Raw genomic sequence first — 19,688 nt, 5'->3', positions numbered from 1 at the left:
TAATAATAAAAATGTCTTTTCCACTGGATGGCTTCTACAGTATCTGCCATCCTTCTCTTCCCAGTACCGCAGTAACTGGCGATTGCATTTCCTTCAGGTGAAAGCTGTCCTCACAATATCTGCTTTTCCATTACACTAGTAATTGAACAGCAATCTGTCACTCACTCCAAAGGAGACAGAAAAAGTGGCGAACGACATGTCGTGTCATTTTAGGCCAGCAAATGTAAATGATTTTGAGCCACATCAAAAGACAAATGGGAACATCTGTTTATTTTCCCCGGCATGGCAGTCAGTTGAAAAAACAGGAGTTTGAGAATTACAGTAGCACTGTACAAACAAAATAAGCACATCAGACACTAAAATTCCTCCTTCTGGTCATATATTTTGTTTTCTTTTGCCAAGCTGACTACTGCCTGATAGGTGCTTGCTCTCTCCTCTTGGCCTTTTTCTTTGGGATCAGCAAGAAAATTCTTGCCCCTCGCAAATGATATATACCCTCATTTATACTTGGTAGAAAACAGGCTAAACAGCGATCAATCAGCACACTCAGCAAGCTGGCGGAGCAAGCGGCACTTTCAACTGAACCAGAAAACCGGATACTCTGCGAGTGCCTGCCCACTTTACGTTAAGGAGAGGTATTTAGCATGCACAGTGATGTGCCAGCTGCAGCAGCAGCCCCTAAACGAAGCAGATGATATGATAAATAATAAGCCGGCAGTCAGATGGGAGAGGGCTGGGACAAGATCCCTAATGAAAGTCCAGAGGACAAAGTCGCAGCAGCACCAGAGCAGGTTTTAGTATTCTTGCCATTTTCTCTGTGAGAGCCTGCAGGTACGTGGCTTTTTACATCTTCCACTGTTCTTGCGACAAACATGGCAAGTCAAAAATATTAATAGCCTGCTGGCCTCTTGGCTCTTCCCATTTCAGAGCTGAATAAGTGCCAGGTTTGCTCATACACCTACTCCTCTTCAGCAGTACCTTTCTCCACAAGCAGTCAGCGATGTACTTAGAGCTGAGGCTAAAGTCACTGTCTCAAAAACGGGTGCAAAAAAGACATTTTTAGTGAAAGGAAGAAAGTCTGCATAACCAGTACAAACCAGTCTACTTCTACTCCTCCAACATAGACGTTATTAGCACTAAAATTGTTTTCACTACTGAGAGAGCTGTACTTATATCATCCATAGAGTGTCAACACTCAGCGTAAGGTTCCTTCAAGTAATCTCCTCCTTCCTGGAGTAGAAATAAAAAGAGATAGAGAGCCAATGCCTCAAGCTCACATCTTGTTCGCTACTCTCACATATCTGTGTATGTACAAAAGCCCCAAGCACCGGGTTTGACACTGTTATATCTTCACATGGCACTTGCTGTGCAATTCTGGGTGTATCCTCCGGTTCTCCGGGTGGCCCGTGATCGTGTCTCTCTCTCCAAGCTGGGCCACACTTCTATGACAAACGCAAACCAAGATCTGGCAGATAAGGGATGCCAGTTCTGAATTCTCTTTTTTACAGCACAAAAATATTGCCACGGTAATCATACTAATGATGTGAAGGTCCTTCCAGGACAACAGGGAAACTAATTAATGAGAAAATTAAAAATATAGGCCTTGATCTTACAGCTGTTACATTCTGCACACTTGAGTAGATATGCTGACTTCAGTGAAACTCCTAATATACGAGAAGAAAGCACACGTATATCTATATATATACTCAAGATCGTACAGCCTGCAACCATTTTCAGACTATTCCAGCGGCAAAGTGATATCAGGCATAACAAAAAAAGCACATACACAAAAAGGCCACTATTGTAGAACTACAAACACATTAAAATGAATCATTAGGGTGGTGGCCTGAGGTTACCAAACATTTTCAGTTTGCATTTTAATTTCTTTTAATTAAATTATGATTTAGGTCAGTTTTAATCACAACTTGCATATAACCCCTTTGGGGTAAATTTTAAGAAGGGTTAGTAAAGAGTTATCTGCAGTAATTGTTTAACAGAGTTATGAGACTTCCTCCCTCCGTTCTGCTTCAACAGTTTACCTCGCTGCAGCCGCAGACCCGAATGTGCTGTCAATGCGCCTGGCCTAGCGAAGCTGGCAGCATAATAAATAATAGGTTTTCATATTCATGCAGCAGTTTGTTAAGAATTGTCAGGGAGCGTGGGAAAAGAATGAGAAAGCTGTAGCTTGTGGGGATTGTCTCAGAGGTTAAAAATAACACTATTGTATTCCACCTATTTAACGTCATGAGAAATATAGAAGCCTAACGTAAAGCGCGCTGAAGTCACTAGGTGTGTTCCCTCGCCTCACCCCTCCATGGACAACAAGGCAAGTAACTCGGCTTTGTCATACCTTTCCTGGCCAGGGAAGAGCCATGGGACAAGAGCTACAGCACCAAATTAGGTGCAAGCACTAAGATTTGTCTGAACCCCCTTTGCTGGGAACCTTGTGCTATGCTGTTTTTTCACTGGGTGCAATTCTTCCATCTGACATACAGTGTGACTCAGATTTTGCAATCCAGATGCCTGGCAAGAGATGAAATTTAATTGCCAAAGATGCTGATTTTCGCTATTTCTGACATTCTGAAACTGTGACTGTTCAAAGGAAACGGAAGTAGGCATCTCCTGGAAGCTTGAGCTCTCCAGCGTAACCAGAATATGGACATCACAGCCCACACGTGATACGCAGCCTGTACAGAGAAAAAAATTTCAATTGGCATTTCAATGCAAAAAATACACACATGGTGCTGTGCAAGTATTATCATTGTTATATGGTATACAAAAGTGAGTTGATGGATGTTGAAGAGCAAGCCAAGGCAAAGCTCAGAGCAGAATGGAGGAGTCCTGATGGGCAGTCCCATCTAAGAGACAGAGAAGCAAAGGGACCTCATACATGAAAGGTGCAGAAAACAATCACAAATTTTATTATTACTATGTCAATTTACTATTTGTTAATATTTTCTTGGTGTGCCCAAGAGACCAGGTAACTGCACACCATTAAGGACTGCAGCATGGCTGCTTTTCCAAGCCACAGTTAAAATAAAACATGAGACCTATTCCATATTTTTTTTTTTTACATAAGGGTCACAAAATCATGTGGTGAGGCAATGTAACAAAGTGAAGAAATGCACGGAGAAGCCACACAGGAGATCACGTTTTTTAAAACCAGCATATAATGTGAACCAAAACATGCACTATCTTGCATTAATATTTCAGAATTAAGGGACTAGCCCTGTATTCTACACTGGGCCTGGACAATCACAATGGTTTACTGTTATTCACATCATGGTTAGAAATGAGAAATGAATTCCTTGACAGATGAGTCCCCTGCAGGTATGCTCGTTTGTCACTGTGTATAATTCTTCTCTGACAACACTGCATTAGTCACTTTAGTAACTTAGTATTTTGCACCTTAGCTCATCTCAGGAGAAAGAAAATCTACTCCGAAGCATCTAGCGTGAAAACAGGAATTGCAACTGTTTGCCTGTTACCGTTTTCACACGAATTTATTCAGTTGCTAAAAGAAACCCAAATGGGTAAATGGCGAACACAACAGGACTGCGTGTCACCTGCGGAGGCCAAAATGAGCTGCGTTGTCTTGTGTAGCCACTGCATGGCAATTGAATGAAACAGTAGAAGTCACTTCATCGATGAAAAGAATCTTTTAAGAGGGTTTGCTAGGAGAGCAAATAAAAATACAGATAACGCCCTGTTTTCCTCCTGGCTAAGTGGAAGGTGATCATCTGATATTCTGAGAGCTGTAATCTGTCAAGACAGATGGTGGACCTCAAAACAGAAGTGGAAGAAAAAAAAGCTATCAACCAAAGTGGACAGGGGTTAATAATATCACTTCAAATATAACCAATCTGCATTAAGGTGAAACATTTTACAGACATGTTTGATACACACACTTCCCAGGGAATTTCTTCTGTAGTACTTTATCTTAATTTAAAATTTCATTTAAGGATTTGCTTTGGTAGCAAAAAGAATACAGTAACTTCTAAGCTATCTTAATAAGAAGTAGCACTTTTAAGGCTGTATAAGAGAGTTTGTGGTTTTGAAGTATAATTATGTGTCTAGATGTTCATTTTCAGTAGAGTATGAGTGGAGCAGAAATTTACTGAAGAATATTACCGCCCTGTGGGATGCAAAGAAGAAACGTAGCCACAATTTCTCTAATGATAGAAGAACGTTTCAAAACTAATCGGAAGTCAAATCTAGTTAATATAAATCCATACCTTATAAAGAGAGACAATCAGGCCTGCATAGTATCAGAAGACCCTTAGAAAAGATGCACTGAACGTGGCCATGCAATTGGCATTCCTGCTGTACACAACCCCAAGCCTCAGGGGGGATCAAGCCCATTTCAGAGGGGGACTGTTGACTTTTGGGGGTGCATACCCTATTATCCCTCCCTATGAAGCTAGGGAGTGAGCAGCAAAGTTGCAAAAATTGTCGTCCATAAAGGAATATCAGGAAGGGGAAGCCTTATGTTAATCTCACAATCAAAGGACTAAGCTGTAAAATTAGTTTTACTTTCTGGTTCTAAGACTACGCGCTTTTTGTCACTGGACAAAAATATTGTGGGCAAAGGGATGAGGGGTCATGGTATCTCCATCTCAGTGAGCATCCTACCTAATTGATGTGACCTGCTGAACCAGTGAGTTGTTTCGATATGATGCGACCCCATTTTGCCCCATTTTCTACCATGTACTCCTATCACTAGACTGGTGTCTCTTGTGGATAGAGCATCCACACAGAGAGGCGGGAGCCTGCTGGTGAGCCTCAACTCCCGACACTGCCAAGCAACATTTCAGACATTTGATGTTGCCCTTGAAAGCTAAAGGGTTGATAGTGTGATGACCCCATCAAGCAAAGGAACCAACTTTACCAACTATCTTAAAGGTGATTTGTGTTTAGTTTGACCTTCCTGGCTTGGCTTATCCATCAAACTGTGCTCCTTTCCACCAAGTGAGCAGAAAGCAGACAAAGTTCATCCCAGAAGAGCAATTCCAACAGAGCAGCTCCGTGCACATACACTGAACTTCAGCTAAGGTGATCGCATGAGAACAACAACCTATCAGTCTATCAGGAAGCATCTAGTCCGGTATAAATGTAGGAGTAGTTATGTTTATACAGTCCTAAAATTACATTCGGCCATTTGAAGGCAACTGTGAGGCTGATGTGGTCTCCGATGAAAATGAGTTTGACACCCCTGATCTAATAATTAATTTTGGGCGAAGCTTATGAGAAAACCTGGAGCAAGACAACTTGCAACTCCAGTTCCGTCTTCACATCCCTTGAGGGATGAAAAGGATGATCCTGACCTCAGGAGGCACAGAAATGGCTTTTACTGCATGGATTGATTATCTTTCTCCTGGAAGAGGAGAAAGATCAGGCATTTATGCTGCTGCTATTAGATGTATTAATTGTCTTTGATACAATATTGATCACCAGCAGACCATGGGGAATGGAAGGAGTAGGAATTTCGGAATAGAATTTCGGGCGGGCTCTGAAATCCTGTAATGAAAGAGAGGGCAAATAAGTATCAAGAAAATCTTGTGCACACCTTGCCCTTCAGTACATATAGAAGGATGTTTGGGGAGATATCTAAGAGAAATAAGGAACATTCTAAATTTTTGTTTTGTTAGACTTTCACAAAAATTGTTTGCTTTTGCTTGGTGATAATAAGTAAAATAAGAAGAGGTGACCTGTGGCATTTGTGCTAACTTGTGGCTGCTATGCTGTGACAAATACCACCATTTTGCCCATGTAATTACTTCAAGATTGTGTTATGAAGCTACTGATGTAAGACATGCTAAGTTTTGTTTCGTGCCGAAGGTGTTTTTCTCTACAATCACTCAGTCACTGAGTGCACCTGACCGAGGGGAACGTCTAAATTCTCACTGGCTGATTTTACTCTCGCAGGACCCAGGAAAAGGGTGGGGGGGAAGAAAATTACACTGCATGTTTGCACATGTCAAACCTGAAAATACTGCAGGGAGCCTGAGAGTAAAGAATGTTTCTCCATGTATCCAGTCTAAACATTTCCCCAGACAATAACCTGCGCTACCGTGAAAAACTACAGAATACAACCATTGACAGGTTGCAGTTCACACTTGCTTTTCTCTATCAATGGTCTGAAGGCAGAGAACAATATATCTAATAGCATAATAACAGACACCATTAATACTCTAGAGGTTCAGCATAAAATTGCTTTCATTAGCATGTCAAGTGTTTATTTTAGCTTACTGCAAAACAAGCTCCTTACATACAGCCACTTATGCAACTTTCCTTGATTGTGGAGAGGGTAATAATGAAGGAGTCTACTTTCTGTGATCTTCTGTGGAGATTTCTGCATGCCCTGCAAAGATATTGCTCCATTACCTCTACCCAATGAACCAGCTGGGCACGCTGGAGAAAAATACTACGGCAAAAATATTACTGAGCTCGCTGGAATAGTTTTTACAGACTGCCACAAGGGCATGCATGAGGCTGCTAAAACAGCAAGTTGTATTCCCATCTTCAGTCTAAAAGGACACTGACAATTAAGCAAAGGAAAAAATACCTGGTTCTTCCTGCGCCTCAGTGTGTATTTGTTAAATATTTTATATCTGGTCACGTTACTAACAGAAAAACAATATGTTTAATGTAAGTATCCTTGGACTTGCTTTTATTGCTAAAAGCTATGGGTTGGTTGGGGTTTTTTTTTGTTTGATTGCCTTATTTTTTTTGTCTTTTTAAATTTCAGGTATCCAGAGCATATGAACTATCCCAAAGTTAAAACAAGGTGAGCAGCAAAGCACTTCAGTTTTACCATGAGGAAAATTCAACAAAGCTCACCTAAGGCAGAGTTTGGCTTTATTGTGTTTTATTTGAGACTATATGCATTAGCTATTTAGAAGTTCTTTTTATAAATCAAAAAATAAATAAATAAATGAACTTAAAAAAATATTAAAAGGCAGTTTTTTGGAAGTGAAGACAAACTCCTACCTAAATAAAATTAGTCAGACATGTAGTTCTGGTTCATGTCACATGGTTTCATAATCTTCAAGGCTCTCCATTAAAAGTTCTTTTAATTAGTCAAAACCGACAGCTAATAACTAGAACAGTAGAAACTAAATCCTATTCTCAGACAAATGCGTGCAAATGCCATTTACTGAAATGGAAAGGGTTCACAGGGGTGTTACATTATAGGAATTTATAGGAATTTAGTGTCTGGAGCTGAACAGCTTGAGTCCTCTTCAAAACAGAGGCACAGGTAATGCCACAGAAATCTGATCCAGGTTTCTTCCCCAGCCCCCCTCAGCAAACACTTTAATTACCCTTTTCTTTTCCCCATCACAACCACCCTCAAGTCTAAATTCAGCCTTTCAATCCTAAACATTACAGGCCTGATTCCTGCCTAAGGAATAGAGGGCTTCATCACAGGCTAAATTAAATTCTGAAGTGGTGATTATGCGTTACAGGCCTCAATTCTGCATCAGCAAAACCTACTGTACGGCATCGAATTCAAGGAGTTCAGGCATTTTACACCTCGAGGGTCACACAATCATTCTATTGTCATGCTATTTACTTCACCCTTCCAATGCATTTGTTTGTGCTCCACAAAGTGAACTGTAGGTCACCAGGAAACACTGACAGGCATAGTAAACGAGGAAACCATATCTAGTAAGCCACAGAAATAGTGGAACAACATTGGTTATTTTTCCAATGGAAGGGAAACCTTACACTTTTTAAAAACATTTTTTCCCAGCTCTTTTCTTTCCTTTTTTGACACTGATACAATGAAAGCTTTTAGCCACCCTTCCAATAAAAATATATCATCAGAACTATGATTGTTTCGCCTGTTTAGGAATATGGAAAATGACACCACGATCCCGCACGCCGTTTAGCCTACACACAAACTGACATGTGGTTTGTCATCACTGAATTCTATAATCGAAACGTAAAATTGGTATTTTTTTATTTCAGCTGGGGTTAGTGCAGCATGAAAGGAAAGACAAGCGGTCAGGATGAGCTTTCTTGGGTCCCCCCACACCTTCCAGGTGATGACAGCTATTGCTTTAAGTACTTGCCATTAACAACCAGTCACAATGTTAGTGACAGGATGTTACTAGCAGTTACTTAAAGTGATAGATGTTAACATTTTTCTGCTCTTTATGACTCACACTATACCCCAGTCAGAATATTTTAGGAGCTGGATGCACAGCACCGGGTCAAAATGGTGAAGATGGGGGAGCCACTGGTTGAGGTCCAGAATGAGACATGTCATTTGAGGAACATTAGGTCAAAGAGAATCCAGGATAAGGAACTGTCATGGATTAAAGATTAAGGTTCATCTTTTTAACTATTTCTCATAAGGGGAATTCTCCAGCATTAGGGCATTTTGCTCTTCCACACATATGAGAGCAACGTGAAACTCTGCACTCTGAAAATAAGCCTTTGATGTTACCGTCTTTTAACAACTCTCCCAATGAGATATAGATTAAGAAAAGATACACTTATCTGATTTTAGGTCAATGTAGACCACATTTACCTCCATACACATGGACAAGCTGCTCTGTGAAGACTCAAGCACAGGAAAGCACTCTTACAGGAACAATGCTATGGGCATAATGTTAAGCACCTGTGACTTCTGACCATAGATAGATGTAATACATTGCATTAAACACAATAACTGGAGTGGAAAGGGATACAGTAAACATATCTTGTAGAAAAAGAAAGAAAGAATTTTATTGCTCTGTGTTTTGCAGCAGGTAGCTGATTTACCTGATCAACTTAAACCAGACTGTGACCCAAGCCCTGCACAACACGCGTTACATTTTGTATCACTAATTAGATAGTCAGAACAGGTTAGAGGTAAACCAGCAAGAATTTCTCATTTTATATCAGCAATAATTACTAGTCCATGACATAAAAATAGCATCTGTAATTCTGAATCTACCTTGAAATGAAACATAATTCAGAAAAATTGCAATCTTATGATCTAGGCCAAAAGGAACTTTCTAAATGTGTGCAAACAACATTCTTAATGAAGGTTTTCCGGTTCTTTGCCAAGAATTGAGAGTAAACCTTTCCCCCAAATGCAAAATTGATTACTAGCTCTGAAAAGCTGTCAGGCCACCTACCTTCAGCATCATCGTGCAGGTCCTCAGGCTGCTCTGCTTTGCTCTTTGTGGGAGATGGAGGCTGGCCTTTTTGTTCCAATCCTTCTTTAAACAAAAAAAAATAACTACATATATTATTTTGAAATTGTTTTACTTCATCAAATATTACTATGCATGACACCACAGCTGTGACCACATCTTATCTCAGCACTCCAGTCAGTGCCCAATTCCTATCTTTCTATTATTAAAATTAATGACTGCATCATCTGTTATTAAAGTCATAATAGGTACCCTTCAGCTTGGACTGGATTTCCCTAACTTTCGCATGGCAGCAGCGAAAAAAACTCACACTAAAATAATCTGCTTCTTCACAAGCTCTTAATCTCTTCAGAAAAAAAAAAAAAAAAGTTTTAATTCGTAGTTTTTAATGTAATATATATTATACTGCATTATGGAAGTGTGGAGAAATAATCTGAATGAAATGATTTTTCCCTCTCAGCTCAATTCTCCATTCAGTGTTATAACAGAGTAACAAATGAATATTGACCAAAATTAGTAATGAAATGAGAGAAGCAAGTTTGATAGTGAAGTTAAGGAAATGAAAGCTTTACAAGATAGAAATGTTCTGACTGAAAAAATCCATTCCAACCTTTTAGCCAGAAAGCAACAAGATGATGGACGAAAAGGAAAATCTCTTAAGTAAAAACTCTAACTGAGGCCAGTGAAGCTTAAGGTCTCCCCTATTTGTAGGGACTAAAGTTCATGGTGTTTACTGTCAGTTGGTTAAACTTCAAAAACTTTGAACTTTTTTTACAACATTTTCAAGATATCCTGTCGTTTTTATATAAAGAATGAAATTGTTTGCTTGATAAGACAGACCTCAAGGTACATACTGGTAGCACAGAAAGTCTGTTAGTACAAAAGGGAGCACAAGCTGGAAATTAATCATAAAGTATTTGTAATTAAGACATTTGATGAAAGCAGGTTCACTGATTAAAACATTCTTCAAACACTGTTGCTTAACCACAAAGGCAGAGAATTAAAACTCAATTCATTTCACCTATTGAACTTATTCAACTGTGACGGAAAAATGACTTTCTGTCAAACCTCCTGATTCCCCGTGGGCTTCTGTGAAGGAGATGCCTATAGAAAACATACATTTGTGCATGCTGGAAAGAAGCCCTGACCAATTCTATCTGGGAAATTTAGGAAAATGTATGACATTGCCTTATATTCCCCTATTGCAGTGCTGTGAGAAAATAAGAATCATGGTATTACCTCAAACTGATTAGCTAATTAGCAACTGGGAAAAAAAGCTGTCTACACGTGTATCATAAATTGCTTAAGTGTTTTAAAACCTCACGTCTCTTCTGCTGTCATACATACCCCACACAATCATCTACTCTGTATGTTGCTGGATTTTTAAACAGCTCTCAGCAATTTGATGCCCGGTTCTCATAAAGGACTCAGCTCTGCTAAGAGCTATAGATACTATCCTTTTATCTCCTACCCTTCCACAACTTCTATATCTAGAACCAAAATGCTAAAAATTTCCAAACAGGAATATGAAAGAAATAAGCGAGGATGGGGAAAGGGAATTTGCAGGTCAAGGGGAATATTGTGTTTGTTCAAGAAACAAAAAAGGAGTGAATTTTGGTTTTGCATGGAGCCCAGGAAACTCAGAAATGCTTTCTGCCTGCTGTCTGGGGAAACTGGTTGTTCTACTGTATTTACGTCCCAAAAAGAAAACAAAAGAAAGAGCCATGGATTGGGATGCTGGCAAAACATGAACAAAAATTCCAGTGGAGAACTGTATGTGAGTAATTAAAGTCCACCTCACTTGCTCAATTTTAAGGAATGAGCATGACCCCAAAAAAGCCAAACTGACTATTGTTCTTCAAAGTTACTTCTACAATGGTATTTCTGTTTCATTATAGAATTCCGTATAGTTCAGAGAGCACAAAGGGCCCTTAGCGATCAGTAAACAAAGCTACAGAATAAAGCAGAACATGCTTTGAGGTTTGGCTTGGTATCAGGAGGTAGACCTTTCCTGACAGCACTTATCATAGGACACGTCATGTGTCATGTCATCACATTTGCTCATCTGAATTTGAAATTCAAATACTATATTCTGAAGAAAACAAGAGGTTTGAAGTGCTAAGATGAATTTATTTCTGGAGTGGTGAGAATGTAGGAGTAACCACAAGAAATACTGTGGGGAAAAATAAAGGCAAAACCTGCCAAATAAAGACACACTTTGTCAACCCTTTGAAGGGGTTACTCAGGAGCAGCGGTGATAGAGTTCAACAAGAACTTCAATATAAATGCAAGATCCTGAAAATAACCAGGCTTTCAAACATTGATTCCTGCCAACACTCTCCCATTCTTTTAAAAAAATAACTTGAATATTTATAGCGGACCATATTGATGTATGGCTCCTTTGGTTCTAATGCCACTCTGAACTACCTGCTATGTTCCCTTTTTTGGTTGACAACGATTCACATCAGGGGACCGAATCAATAGGAGTGTTTCAATCAACACTCACCCCTCTGGTGTTGAATTTTATCATCTAACCAATCTGTGCTCCTCCAGTCCCACGAGTCAAATGTCAGTCAAGTTTAAGTACAAGTGTCCAGCCAGGTCTTTCAGGAGTATCTGAATACGTTAGATAATATAGCCAACATGTAAATTGACAGCACAAAGTTGGAGAGGGAGAAGTCAGAATTGTTACTATCTCAAAATAAATGATTTTTTTTTTTCACTCTATAAAAAGCATTAAAATGCTCACAAAAGGATGTAGAGCCACTGGCCCAGGAGAACAAGATTTCAATCACAATTTCACTGCTTTTTTAGCAGATATCTCTCATTCCAGAGACAGAAAAGGATTTTTGTAAGCTTCAAAATAATTTCATTTTGGTCAAAACACAACTCTTAACCCTTTCTGCTCTCCAGTCTTCCAGAACAGTTAGCCAAGCACTAGAGAAATTTTGCCTGCAAATTTCTGTTTAAAAACAGCACACCTAGACAGGTGTCTGAACTGATCATACTAAAAGCTTTTCTAATTGTCATCATCTGTGCAAAAAGGTTTCTGAGCTCCAACACTGGGAGAAATGATTCTTCTTTATAGGCTAATTCAGAGGGTCAACAAGCTACTTAAATGTCACAGTATGTCTCCAAGTAAGCTGTTCCCTAAATCCCTCACAATTTCCAAATCTCCCTGGTTACAAGTGATCGCTAATTTCATCTCAGGAGAACAAAAAAAAAAATCATAGAATCATTTTAGTTGGAAAAGACCTTTAAGATCATCGAGCCCAACCATGAACCTAATGCTGTCAAGTCCAGTTCTAAACCAGAAGGTCTCCCTCCAAAAAGAGCGCCCAAGAATGTGCACACTGTACAACATACAACAAAATTCTGGATTTATACAGAATTGTTTACAATAGAGATTTCCCTGTTAGTGTGAATGAGAACCTTCGTCTTGCCATCCCAGCTGGCTGTTGCTTCTGAAGCAATGAATGGGTGGTTAATTAGGATGCTCAGGATACAAACAGGATAACCAGCAGGGTATTTATCATGAAAAACTATTAGAGGGGAAATGAGAGACAGTAGTGTGGCAGCATTCATACAGATGAGGTCAAAAGGTAAAAGGTTTTGGTACCTGGTGGAGAGTGAAGCTGAACAGGTTGAGGGAGAATATAGATTCAGAATTGAAATACTTTTCCATGTGTTTCTTTTTTTCTTTTTTTTTTTTTGGAAGAGAATTAACTTACGTCAGTGGATAATAATGCAATACCATTGTGTAGGAATCTGGACAGTGCTTCTCATAATAGCACACGCTTCTCTAATTTCCACATGCAATCATTGCAATTGCGCCCATAATTATGGCAGTATTAGGGCTTATTTTGCACAGTTCTGTGCATGGGTATGTGAATCTATGGGTATAAAAGCCAAGTCCTTCAGAAGTTAAAGTTTGGAATAATCTTCCCTTAATGAAGCTTAAAACATTAAGCATCATGACTTTGCACTGTTAAATCACTGAAGTTAAAGGCAGACAAGACTACTTGGTCATCTGGTCCTTCTCTTTGTCTATGTAGGAAATAATTCATAAAGGAAAGCGGAGACATAGAACTGCACAGGTCCGTACCCACCATTGCTATATCTGCCCTTTGACTCAAGCCATTCTAACAGCAAACTGTATGACACACAATAACATCAAAGCACTTTGAATTAAATGGTGCTGTTAAGTCAGCAGTTGCTATGAGATACAGAATCCAGAAAAAAACTGATGGGTTAAAATCCTCTGAGCCAAATGCCATTAAAAGAGTGGTCTTAAGCATCTATATTTAATATGACTATGTTATTTTTATTTTTAAATGTTTTTCTTACTCAAGTACATCAAATATATGCAGTGATGTTATGTGATTAACTCACTAAAATGATCATTCATGCCTGTTTATTTTATACTATTAATGTAGATATTAATGGAAATTATCTGGCAGATGTAATCTAGATATTCCCTTATTTATTTTGAAATCACAGAAAGAAAGGCCTTACTGCACATAATGAGATATTTGCACTCTGGGGTGGCAGAAACACAAGACAGATCACTTTCACAATGTGTCCATCACTCAGTAATACACACATTTGGTCATCTGTTATTCTTTACTCCCAGCTAAGGCTCTAGCTGTTCCCAGGCCCTAATCTGGTGTGTGCTGAAGTCAATGGACAGATTCTCATTGATTTCAGCTGACACCAGACCAGGATCAGGTTTTTTTTCCCTCTAGTTCTTGCCACCAGCTTTAAATTAGGATGGATTCTATAACCCCCACTTCATTCTACTACATTCTTCAAACAGAAACTGGTACAGATACAATGAGTCTACATCTCATTTGTGTTTTCTCTTGGTTCGATATTGGCCCTCAGAACACATAGTAAATGGAAACTGGAGGTACAGGAATTTAAGTAAGATGTAGAATATTTGAATCTCTGCAAAAGGTCCTACATGTGTGTAGTCTGCAACATATGCTTTCCAGGAATTCAACCTTTTTTTTTTTTCCTTAAGCACAAGAATTGGAGAAACAACCCTAAAACAGATTGGATATGGACAGCTCAAAAAAACAGGGTCATCGATATTGGTGCCAACTGCTGACTCCATCTGCTGGAGTCACGACCTGTGAAGTCAAGTGGAATGAAGAATGATTATTCAATTAATATCTTGAAGTGGTGACTAGAAGTTCCTACTCTGTTTTCTCCTTAGAACAGTAAAAAACAGATATCCTTCAAACTGATAAAAATCTGAGTATAAAGATGAAAACTCCTCACAATGCAGTAATTATGTGTATTCACAGTTCCCACGAAGGCATACTGCAATCATTAAAAAGTCCATATACAAAGAGGTCAAAAGGGCAAAACTTCTGAATATCTGCCCCACTGCTGGAGCAGATATAAAAAGATACTTTTCTTTATCCATGTCAGCATTGACTGCTGACAATCAATGCACTGATTCCCGAAATATCTCCAAGTGATGAAGAAATAAGCAAGTACGTGCTGTGGAAGCTCAAAGCACCCTAAAAGCAGCCCTGTGAGAGAAGCTATGATCTCACCCATCTCATATGCACAAAGAGACAAGCAGGGAAATATCTTCCTTGAATGACTTAATTCAGTGATAATTTCCCAGAGCAGCTATGTAGCTTCACCTAAATTAATGAACCTGTGAAGGATACAAGGCAAGAAAGAGGAGAGCAGCTATTAAGTCGAAATGTACTTTTAATTCTAATTTAAAATGTTGTGGGGGTTTTTTTGCTGTAGTTTTGTGTTGGTTTTTTTTTTTAAGTAATTTGCATAATCTCCATAAAGGCAACAAGACAAAAAATGCAAAATATTTTGGCTTATAAAAGTATACATGCCATGATAACTATAAAAAGTGAAATTGGAAATGTTAGATGAATACTGCAAATTCAACTGTAGGATAATCTTTGGCAAATGTTTGTTGTATAATGACGGTCTTTATTTTTCTACTTTTATGTATGTGTGTACAACTCTATCAATCGCACTAATTGTGTTAAAATTTCTGAACGTTCCTATCCAGTAAACTTGACACCAAAAAATAATTACAATTATATGTAATAAAATCAACAGGCCAGAACAGCCATAAAAGAATGTACTAATCCATCAGAGTAACACGTATCTATCTGTGTATATCCATGTTTTCACATCTATGCATATACACCATTCTTCAAGTATTTCTAATTTCTAGGCTAATTAAACAGTTGCATAAATCATCATAATCGATTTGTCTTTAGGACAATCTTCCCGATTTAAGCAGCCAGCATAACGCTTCAAAAGGTTTTCCCTCTGTTTTCTGGCTGGGATATCTCTGCCTTTCTCCATGTGGCTTTCCTTTTGGATCCTGTAGCTTTCCACAAAGAACCAGGAGTTCCTGCACATGCACTGCGCTATGATGGGATCAGGGTCACAGTATCCACGCCTGGTGCACAGTCACGGGTGGGTACCAGGCTGGTTGGGAAGAGAAGGCAGAGAAGAAGAGTAGGGGAGCTACGCTGTGTATAAAAGGAGGTGCTTGACTGCAGAGAAACCTCTTATGGAACAGGAGATGTCCACTGAGAACCTCTAAGTGAAGCTCGGCAGGAAGGTAACACCGGGTGCTGTGGTGGAAGCCTGTTACCAAAAGGCTGATAAAGAAGATTAAATGGATGAAGCTATCTACAGAAAAACTAGGAAACGTCTTCTGATGGGAGATACCTAATCCTCTGACTTTCCTTTTTTTTGTTCCTCAGGCTTTTCTTTCCTTTACACCTATCCAACATTCCCATTTCAAGTCTATACCCATTCACAACCATAAACGTTGACACTTGTTTTAAAGAACAAACTAGGAGGACCAGGACAAAAGTCCTCTGAAAATACTGTCCAGTCAAGTTCAATGTATTTAAGAGTCTGCAGGAGAGTTTTGCTTCTGTTCTAGGTGCAAACAAATCATGGCCACTAACCAGAATTGCATTTGACTCAAGAACTGCTGTATTCACACTACTATACAGACAAAGGACTGCAGAATTTTAATTATTTCCCATTCATGTTCCAACTAGTTATTAATAAATAGCAATGAAGACGCACCCAGAGGCTCATAACAGATGATGGCACTAAAAAGGTAGTCTCAGCCATCTTACTATGTATTATCAGGGATAGTTTACCCTATGTTACGCTAAAAACCAGACATGACTGTTGTAACATTGGCAATAAATGACTGGCACTACTTATCACAACCAAGGCAAATACTTTCAAGAATTCTTTCAGTTTGGTTGATGCTTTGGAGAAGTGATATATTTTAGCATAAAATATTGTTTGCTCACCTGTCTCTTCACTCAGCTCAGTCCCTTCTTCATTAGCATCATCTGTCAAAAAAAAAAAAAAAGAAAGAAAATGATTAATAAGAGAACCAGGAAAGATCTAAAACGAAATGTTCCATGTTTCAAATCGCCCATGTCTTCGTTTGCCTGCTCCCAGTTAGCATTTTGCAGTGAGACCTAGAAGTAGATGGGAAAAGGAGGTTTTGATACTGGACCGTTACTACCAGATGAGGAAATGCAGAGAATAAAGAGAATTCTGCATAATATATAAAGAATTTGCAAATTTTGACTTGTATAAAATGAAATGGAATTCTCTTTTCTAGTAGAGTTTTTGGTTTACTCATCAAGTTTCAGTTTGCCTTTTTTCCTGAGAACAGCTGGCCATGTTAAGCAGAGAACTATTTATCCAGAAATCATACCACATAAAGAAGTTACTATTAATATAAATTTGCCAGACAGGACTTTGGTTTAAGACCAAGCTTGTGCTTGCCAAGAACTGAACACTTGCAATTATTAAGATGATATATGAAGAAAGCAGATTCATTTTGCAAAAAAATGCACTTAGTAACAAAGGAATTTCGTACTGCAGAACTCACTGACCGTAGAAGTTTATGTCAACCATGTTCCTAACTCATATTGACTCCATTTATACCCTTTTAAATGCATTTGGGCACATGCAGCTTCTGCAGCAAGCCTGTCCAAAAATTAACAGCTTTCAAACTTGCATTTGTGGATATTACGGTCACCATTTGAACATAAAACAGTTTTGCAGTATTATGACCAAAGGCAATGGAAACTAACGGTAGTATTTAGGTCCTAACTTACAGGGTCAGATCTTTACACTACAAACTCCACTGAGACCCAGATGCTGTGACACACACTATGAAGATTAAGCTCTGCTTTCATAAGGTTTGGAGCCTGAAACTTTAAGTAGCATGAAAATAGAACAACTGATTAATAACAGAGGCCAATAAAAACCAGCAGGTTCCGTTTCTCTTGAGTACGTTTTAGTCTGGCCCAAAGGATCAGGGCTGAAAAAAAGTCATTGTACATTTTACTTCCTTTCTCCTTATTCTGCAAACAATGCTTTGAGAGATCAAAACGGCACACGGGCTCCTACTACACAAATATGGATCTGTACACAGAAACTTTAAGGAGCTTTGACAAGTCATTTTAGAGATAAGAAAATGAAAAATCTTGTTAAACCCAATGGGAATTCTGCCACTGACTTCATCAGAGCCAGAATTTTCAACTGGAGTCCTGACATTTTTCAGCAAATCACTCAAAAAACATTTGTTTAACACAGAGATTATTAATTATTCAGTTTCCAATAACATGTTCTTTCCATGGAAGTGTTTATAATGAAACCAGCATGCCAAAATTTCAAATTAATCTAAAGCTTGACACTAAATCAGCAGAATATAATAGCTTAACATGCATATATCACCTGGTCTTCTGCAGAAGTTCTTAATTATAGTTCTGTAAGTGACTTGGAATAAGAAATTCCCAAAGCAACAGAAAAGCTTCTAAGCTGGTGATAATGGACACAGACAAGAAATCTAATGTTATTAAAAAGTAGTGAAGTCATTATGCAATATAATTATGAAGAGGCAAGGACTGCTTTTGTGAATTAATTGTGAATTAAAGGATGTTTTTCCTGGGAAAGTGAACTTAAGTCTTGCTGAAAGGCAGTGAAGTCCTTATGCCATTTCTGAAAATGGAAGTTGGGCTCCCAATCACTTGGTGACACCATCTCCAGGTCACTGTGGTGCTTTTGAAGATTCTACCCCAACCTTGATCTAAATGTGACTTCCACTTTGGCACACAGCACTCCCCAGTCACTTCCCGTGTCTATAATTCTTACTCTCACATTATTAATGCATCTGGTAGAAGAGCCTCCCTGTCAAACACAATGCAGTCTCTTTCACTGACCTTGGCGTGGTTGGCTGAAGTGAAAAACACCATGTTTAGTTGTCAGGGTTCCATGCCAAAATCCATTATTTGAGATAAAAACCAGTGGTTTTGAAATCTAAAGCCAAAATTCATTCACTTTCAACCAGAATAATGATATTACAGTCAGTTTCTTGGTTATTTGGTCTGAAGAAGTAAAAGCAAGTAAAAATATTTTTTACTGAAGCTCTACATGCCTAATATAAAGCAAAATCAGTGCAAAGACTGGTATAAATGAGATTTGTAATACCTCAGGTTGTTTTGATTTTTTTAATATTCCCTATGCATTTTTTTATCCTATCTAAGAGGTTTGCATCTTAGAGGTTTGCTTTGGTTTGAAATATGCACCACAGTCAATCCCAAAGCTAAATTAGTAAAACCATGGAAGAACCCAAGAGTGCGTCTTTGTCACCAGCAGGTAATTTTCTTAAAGACATATGATTCATATTTCTTGCCCAAACTTCCCCATTTGAAAGACCAGAAGTGAGATCCTCTGTAACTCTCACCCCTTACTTAGGAGCTGTTGAAAAATAACACACTAGGAAAACATGCCATAGTATGTGCATGTATACCCACTCTTGATTTACTCTCTTGTCTGGAGAAGCAGAACAGCAACATCTCACATGGCTTCCCCATTAAAGCCCTGGATTTTGGGAAGCTCTACCAAGATGACCTTGGTGGAACAGGAATGAGGAATGATGTGTCTTGCAACCTGGAGTGAGAGGAAAACTACCAATGACTCCTGCAATCGTCAACCCACCCCCAAGAAAACCCGCATCAGTCTTTAGAAGGGTCAAGATACAAGGAGTCGTCTAATCCAAAATGTGTGATATGGTAGAAAGTGCAAAATTTTACACCGTATAAACTGCACCATAGTATACAAAATAAGGGTAGTCAGATGGGTGATGTATGGGAGAAGTGTTTCCAGTGAAGTATAAAATAACCTACAGTTGAGAGTCAACATATGATTGAAACTCGCCGTCTAACTCTCATATAATCTGCGGTAACATCTCTAATGCACCTCTAAAGATCACAGAGCTTTGCATTTGGCACCAGGTTGCTCAAAGCATACACATTTGCATGAGTCAGGGCTTCACAGTAGAGTCATGCACTAAGTGATGCCTGTTACTCTTTATTCCTCTCTCTCTTGTAACGTGCTGAGCCCTGTGAAACAGAGTAATTGCACCATACCTGCTCTTACTGCCATGGAGAAGAAAATGCCGCCTTCTGTCATATACCTTTTTTTGTTTCTTCTTTTACCTTGCTG

At 38.8% G+C, this 19,688-nt stretch overlaps 1 protein-coding gene across 4 annotated transcripts in view; it reads right to left on the bottom strand.

The window, feature by feature from the left end:
• Positions 1–19,688, bottom strand: part of MACROD2 (mono-ADP ribosylhydrolase 2) — a gene marked incomplete at its 3' end in the record, with an annotated part of 876,609 nt that overhangs the window by 59,409 nt on the left and 797,512 nt on the right. For 2 of the 4 annotated variants that reach the window (XR_014183592.1, XM_082048203.1), the window contains exons 10-11: positions 16,475–16,516; positions 9,129–9,212 (exon numbers count right to left, since the gene is read on the bottom strand). Coding sequence is in view for 3 of the 4 variants with exons in the window: in XM_082048203.1 (XP_081904329.1) it covers positions 9,129–9,212; positions 16,475–16,516 (126 nt within the window). The remainder of the gene's footprint in view (positions 1–9,128; positions 9,213–16,474; positions 16,517–19,688) is intronic. The other 2 variants (XM_082048204.1, XM_082048205.1) reach the window with 1 other exon arrangement.

This window comes from Streptopelia decaocto (genome assembly GCF_964273445.1).
Source record: "Streptopelia decaocto genome assembly, chromosome: 3".
NCBI lineage: Eukaryota > Metazoa > Chordata > Aves > Columbiformes > Columbidae > Streptopelia > Streptopelia decaocto.
The sequence above is the reverse complement of the archived record's forward strand: the minus strand, read 5'-3'. Positions and strand labels throughout refer to the sequence as shown.